Source organism: Nylanderia fulva, unplaced genomic scaffold, assembly GCF_048542155.1.
Source record: "Nylanderia fulva isolate GAGA-0341 unplaced genomic scaffold, ASM4854215v1 Scaffold1716, whole genome shotgun sequence".
NCBI lineage: Eukaryota > Metazoa > Arthropoda > Insecta > Hymenoptera > Formicidae > Nylanderia > Nylanderia fulva.
The window spans coordinates 1-6,751 of NW_028189964.1; the positions used below are offsets into that span (position 1 = coordinate 1).

Here is a 6,751-nt window from a genome sequence, read left to right on the forward strand (position 1 = left end):
TTATGATTTTATACCTTGTGATAAAAAAACAATTATTAAAGCGATGAAAAATTATACAATAACTTCAAGTTTTAATTAAAAAATCAAAGTTAGTAACATTTTTTACATGTATAAAACTTAATGTACCCTGATGATGGCAGTACATGTAAAAAGTCTGCACGATCTTGTTTCTTGGATATATTTATTTTATCATATTTTACTATGCCTATTTGTTCCCACAATGTTAAGTCTAGCTTTATAATGCAGATTCCCGTTGTGCATTTTTGTACCCAATAAAGTTTTCTGTGAATCCAATCAAAGCAGAGTTCATGTGCAGTGTCATTGAGCTTTGCTATTGTTCGATTCGTTTGAATTGCGGTTGGATTAAAATCTGATGTTATTAGCTCTGACTGTTCATTGATTCCATATATTTTATGTTCCAATGCTGAGTAAACGATATCTCTATACATAATTTGTGTATCAAGTTCAATACCTATCTGTAAATCTACATCCAATATATTCACACCAAATGAATTCAACGAGAGGACGAGTAATAGAGGTATCGGATTCTCGTTCATGGTGGACACATTGAAATTAACAATAACAGGATTACGATCTAACAATGTTCTTATTCCTATATTAAAATAGTAAGTTGTATCAGCTTTTAAATCGTATACTTTGTATTCTAATGGATTATATATCTGCGTATTTGTGATATTTATTTGAATCGTTCGATTCAGATCCTCGCTCCAATACTGAACATAATTCATATGTAGTATGATATATTGATTTTTAAATTTGTCCGATCTATAAAGAAGTAAAATATCTTAATTTTTTTATTTTTAGTGAATTTTAATTTTAGCAAATTTCTGATAAAAAATAAATAAATTATGTATGTATATATATATATATATATATATATATATATATATAGGGTGTCCCATTTTAAAAATCGCACCTCGATAATTATTCAACAAACCAAAAATGTTTCATTGTCAGACAAAAATTATATGGTTTTGAGAGAGACATAAGAGGGTGCCATTGATTCGACCCTGAAAAGTCATTTAAAGGTCACGTAAAGGTCAATTTTAATTTCTCAAATGGAACCATCTATTTTTTATTATATATTTTTGTAGCTTATCTCGAGAGTTTTTCATATCTTTATAATAAAGTATTTTTTCATAAAATATACTCTTTGAGTTATAAAGTTTTAAAGCTAACAATTTTATTCCAAAATGTAAAATATCTTGTAAAATATTCATGCAGTTTTCGTTAAACATATCTTAATACATTTATGCACGGAATTATGAGACCAATCAATTTGTGTAAAAAAAACACATAGTTGCTCTTAAAAAAATATATACAAATTACATACGTCTCTTTTAAAGTAACTATATGTGTTTTCTTTACAAAAATTGATGGGTCTCATTATTTCGTGCATAAAAGTCTTAAAATATAAATACCGAAAAACTGAATATTTTACAAGATATTTTACATTTTATTTAAAAAAATTGTTAACTTTAAACCTTTCTAACTCAAAGAATATTTCATGAAAAATACTTTATTATTGGGATTTGGAAAGGTCTCGAGATAAACAACAAGAATATACGATGAAAAATTAGAAAATAAAAAATAAATTAGAAAATAAAAAAATTAGAAAATAATAATAAAATTTTTTGCAAAAAAAAAACTTCCGACTGCTGCCAACAAAGTTTTAATGTTTAAATTAGAAAAAAAAATTAGAAAATAAAAAATAAAAAATAAAAATAAAAAATAAAAAATAAAAAACAAAAAATTTAAAGTAAAACAAAACAAAAATTAAAAATAAAAATAAAAATTAGAAAATAAATATAAAATAAAAAACAAAATTAAAGAAAAAACAAACAAAACAAACAAAATTAAAAATAATAAAAGAACAAAAAATTATAAGTATAAAAAATAAGCTTGTAAAAGTTTGAAATAATCACACATAAATAAAGTCTGTTGTTTATTATATAATTTTTCTTATTTAAATTTATTGTTATCATACATATTTAGCGCTATATAATTTACAAAAATTTCAGATTTTTGAATTCAAAAAATTTTTTTAATTATAATTATTATTATTAATTCTACAATTTACAGGAGCAGTCGGGAGACGCCGCGCTAAGTGTGTGTTCCGCAGCGTCAGTATACATATACGTGTGTGCGTATGTGAGTGCATGTCAGTATGTGTATGAATGCGGGTATTCATATGTTCGTATGCGCGTGTTTGCGCGCATGAGTGCGTACATATGTGCGTACGTGCGCGCGTGACTTCGTGCGCGTACATGTGTATGAGTGTGTGAGTACATCCGTTGAGTATCGATATTTGTGTTTGTGTCTATTTATTACATAAAACGTGCGCGTGCGTATATGTCTCAAATTTAGCGCGGCGTCTCCCGACTGCTCCTGTAAATTGTAGAATTAATAATAATAATTATAATTAAAAAAATTTTTTGAATTCAAAAATCTGAAATTTTTGTAAATTATATAGCGCTAAATATGTATGATAACAATAAATTTAAATAAGAAAAATTATATAATAAACAACAGACTTTATTTATGTGTGATTATTTCAAACTTTTACAAGCTTATTTTTTATACTTATAATTTTTTGTTCTTTTATTATTTTTAATTTTTGTTTTGTTTTTTTCTTTAATTTTGTTTTTTATTTTTTATTTATTTTCTAATTTTTATTTTTATTTTTAATTTTTGTTTTGTTTTACTTTAAATTTTTTGTTTTTTATTTTTTATTTTTTATTTTTATTTTTTATTTTTTATTTTCTAATTTTTTTTTCTAATTTAAACATTAAAACTTTGTTGGCAGCAGTCGGGAGTTTTTTTTTTGTAAAAAATTTTATTATTATTTTCTAATTTTTTTATTTTCTAATTTTTTTTTTCTAATTTATTTAATTAATTTAATAATAAAAAAAATTTCTTAATATATGTATGTTCTTGATGTTTCTTCTATTCCTCATTCTGCTTGTGATTATAATCATATATTATGGCCATTGGTGATTCCTCTACTCTTTCTTCAGATAATAACATTGCTGCCAACATGCACATTTAGAGTGCGGCGCAACTATGCTGCCCATATATGTACCGCAAGCTTCCTGCTACTCTTCTTTTTGCTGTTCTTATGCTGTTTCTTCATTCTTTCGTCTCTCTGCTTCTTCATCCTACACATGTAAAAGTTTTTATTATGTAATATATATATTACAATGTATATAATATAATAATAATAATAATAAAGACACACATACACTCACCATGTGACTGCAATGTTCTATATTCTTTCCAAATATTTTTCTGCTACAATTTTTTTAATTAATATAATATAATATAAATAGAGAGATAAATAAAAAAAAATAGCTAGATAGATAGATTGATAGATAGAGAGAGACAGATGACAAAGACAGATGACAACAATATCTTATATCAAATACATAAACTTGTACGCAGTTATAATTATGGCTTCGACAAATATATTAACTTTCTTATGACTATATAAGTTTATACATTATGTAATCACAAGTAAGTTTATATATTTGTAAAGCCTTAATTATTATTAAATATGTGAATAATCTTTTGTAGTAGATAATTGGCTATGTAAGTTAATATATTTGTCTGCATTGCCATAATTATTGGTGCGTAAGCTAATATCTTTGTATAACTATAAATATATTTGTATACATATTTTTAATTAATTATATAATTATTATATAATATACAAATAAGAGAGAAAATAACTATATACATTTATACAATTATATATGTGGATATTTATAGCAATGTGGCTACGCAGCAAATTTAATAGCAAATAAGTGGCTACGCAGACAAATATAAATTCATATAGCCATGTTATGACTACAACAGATTAATTATATTATTAATTATATTATATATTTTATTATACTTTTCGATTGATTTATTATATTATATTATATTTTATTATATTATATTTTATTATATTATTTACTATATTATATTATATATTTTATTAATTATTAATAACAAGACTTACTCGTTTTCTATTATTAATAATGTTTTCTTCTTCAGATATCTCCAAGCGAGTATCTTCTTCCTACATATAAATAAAGAAACAATAAATAAATAATAATAACAATATCCTAAATAAAGAAAAAAACAATAAATATAAAAGAAGAAACTTATTCCTTTATTTATATCTTCTTGAGATATATCCATAATAATACACTTCACTTAATATTGTTGTTGACAATAACACGCAACAGGTGACAGCTAACCTACCCTATCAGTCCCGTCATTATTACTTCGAGATGTATATACCAATGTCACCAACATTCCCTATCCGGATACTACAACGAATCTCATTGGTGAATCATTTTTTCCTCTTAGGTTCACACAGCAGCCAATGAGAGACCGTATTGACGAAATAATACTCATTTTTCACTTTTTATTAATAGAATAAATAACGATAATAATACGCTTTAAACCTTCCTTGATTAATAAGAAACTTATGTTCCAAAGTTGATATTAACTATGCAGTAGTTATCGAGAATTAAGGTCACGACCGATCCGGGCTCGATGAAACGCATACTCCCTCTCTTTTCGCCAACCTACGGTTGGCAGCAGTCGGGAGAAAAATAAATGATTTTATTTAAGAAACTGAAGTTGACCTTCAAGTGACCTTTAAATGATCTTTCAAGGTCGAATCAATGGCACCCTCTTATGTTGCCCTTGAAACTATACAACTTTTATCTGAAACATTTTTGCTGAAAATGCTTTGTTGAAGAATTATTGAGGTGCGCTTTTTAAAATGGGACACGTGAAAATGGTCTTTTTAAAAATAAATTGTTTGAAATCCTTAAAATTATAATCGTGAAAACCTCACGTCAGCGCGTGATAGATATAAGGTATAAAAGATAAACAAAGTAAAGCATAAAACGTAATAAAAGAAAGTACATTAAGAGTTAGATTTTTTATATAAGGTCACTTTACACGATTTATGATTCACAATAGAATTTAGGACAAATGTATATATAAGAGCATTCAAACTATTATAGAAGTGTGTATATATATTATATATATATATATATGTATATATTGTGTGTGTCGTTAAATTGAAAAGAATGAAAAATATACAAGCTAAGAATTTGGATTCTTTTTTACCTTAGTGTTACACAAATGTTTTTCTTAGTTAGTCTATTATTGAATTCTACGAATGTCCGAAGAGGAAATGATTCATTTGGGATGCTTCCTGGATATAGTGTGCTATCTTCCTTGAGAATTTTCAAAAATCATAATTATACGGAATTATAATCATAAATATGTATATATAAGAATGGGGTATATACAATAAGTAAAACTTTCTAGAAGTTTCAAAATATTTAGTTGGTATATAGAATTATTATGTTAGACTTCCAATTTTGGTAATTGAGAAAAGATAAAATAAAATAATTGTTTAATTGTTGACATAAAAATAGTAGGATGAATGTGCCGATTACTTTGTCCGTTTAGCTACATCTCCATGTTTTTAAATTTAAAAAGGATTCTTAATTTTTTTTCTACATCTTGAAGTATTAAAATTATAATTCAATGTTTTTTGTAAGACAAGGAACCTTTTTATAAATAATATTTTATAATAGAAGAGACAGTAATTGTCAATGATCATTCAATGATTTTTAACGAAAACAAATATTTCAAAGACTTTATTAAAACTTTCAAAAAAGCAAATTAGAATTTTAACGGACTAGTAAGACCCAGGTCGTAAATGTTAGAGTGTCCAATTGACAAGAAAGAATTGAGATTTATTTCATTTCTTGACATTTTGTATGAAGAAAAATTTATGTTTTGTGCACAACTAACCAATTTCAACGAAAATTATTTCTCCGTTGAAACTGACGTACCATGCGTCTCTTGATCTTACTGGTTGCTAGCAGGTTGCAATTCAAATAATATACAATATATTAGATCAAATGTCTCACATTGAAGAGAAATCGTTTAATGATTACTAAGCGTTCAGTATTTCCCAAACTTTTCTATTGATTAAAAAAATAAAAATATGAGATTTCCAACTAGTTAGAAACAACATAGCTAGCAAAAGAATGAGATTTATTTTATTTTAAAATATTTCGTGAACAGAGTGTTTGTATTTATTCCTCTTTTTGTTTATTTTTTTCGAATAGAATATATATTTATTTATATATTTTCTTGTTGAGAAATAGTTCTTCAAATTTAATTTTTTAATTTTGATTTTGCAAATACAATTTTTTGCAATTAATTAAAAAATTTGAGAATATAGATATGTCTACAAATGAATTATTCTTACCAAATACATTTTTTTCAGTTATGTTGTTAAAATATTTCTGCATATATAACTTCTGGACTCGTAACAGGTAATTATTAATTGTGTAGAACTCGAAAGATGGTGTATTCTGTTGAATGAACAAGAAAAACCAATAAGAAATTATATAACTGTCTCTTATAGTAATTAAATCTTATAGTAATAGAAAGTCTAATTCTCTTCGATTGTTAAAACAGCTGTGTCTAATAATTCAGTTTTTGCGTTATTTTTAGTTTATTTAATAACAATAATTTCTTTAAGTAAAACATTACTTTAATTCGCTTTCTATTTTCACGAAAGCGATTTTTATCTCATTGATAGTGTTAAAGTTTATATTTCAACACTAAAGTTAATTTCATTGTAATTGTTTTGTGATCATAGAAATGTTTGACATTCCTGTATTAAAAAATCTTATTAAATTTCTTT

At 25.0% G+C, this 6,751-nt stretch overlaps 1 protein-coding gene and 1 long non-coding RNA gene across 2 annotated transcripts; both read right to left on the bottom strand.

The window, feature by feature from the left end:
- Positions 1–126: 126 nt before the first annotated feature.
- LOC114935067 (uncharacterized) lies at positions 127–5,269 on the bottom strand (the record flags this gene model as incomplete). The annotated part of the gene is made up of 2 exons (XM_085481298.1): positions 5,152–5,269; positions 127–786 (listed from the first exon to the last, which is right to left on the bottom strand). A coding segment is annotated over exon 2 (623 nt), but the record flags the coding sequence as incomplete, so codon positions are not given.
- On the bottom strand, positions 3,032–4,129 carry LOC146723723 (uncharacterized). Its single transcript, XR_014924420.1, has 3 exons — positions 4,025–4,129; positions 3,264–3,312; positions 3,032–3,179 (listed from the first exon to the last, which is right to left on the bottom strand). It is a non-coding gene; the product is annotated as an uncharacterized LOC146723723 (long non-coding RNA).
- Positions 5,270–6,751: the final 1,482 nt, after the last annotated feature.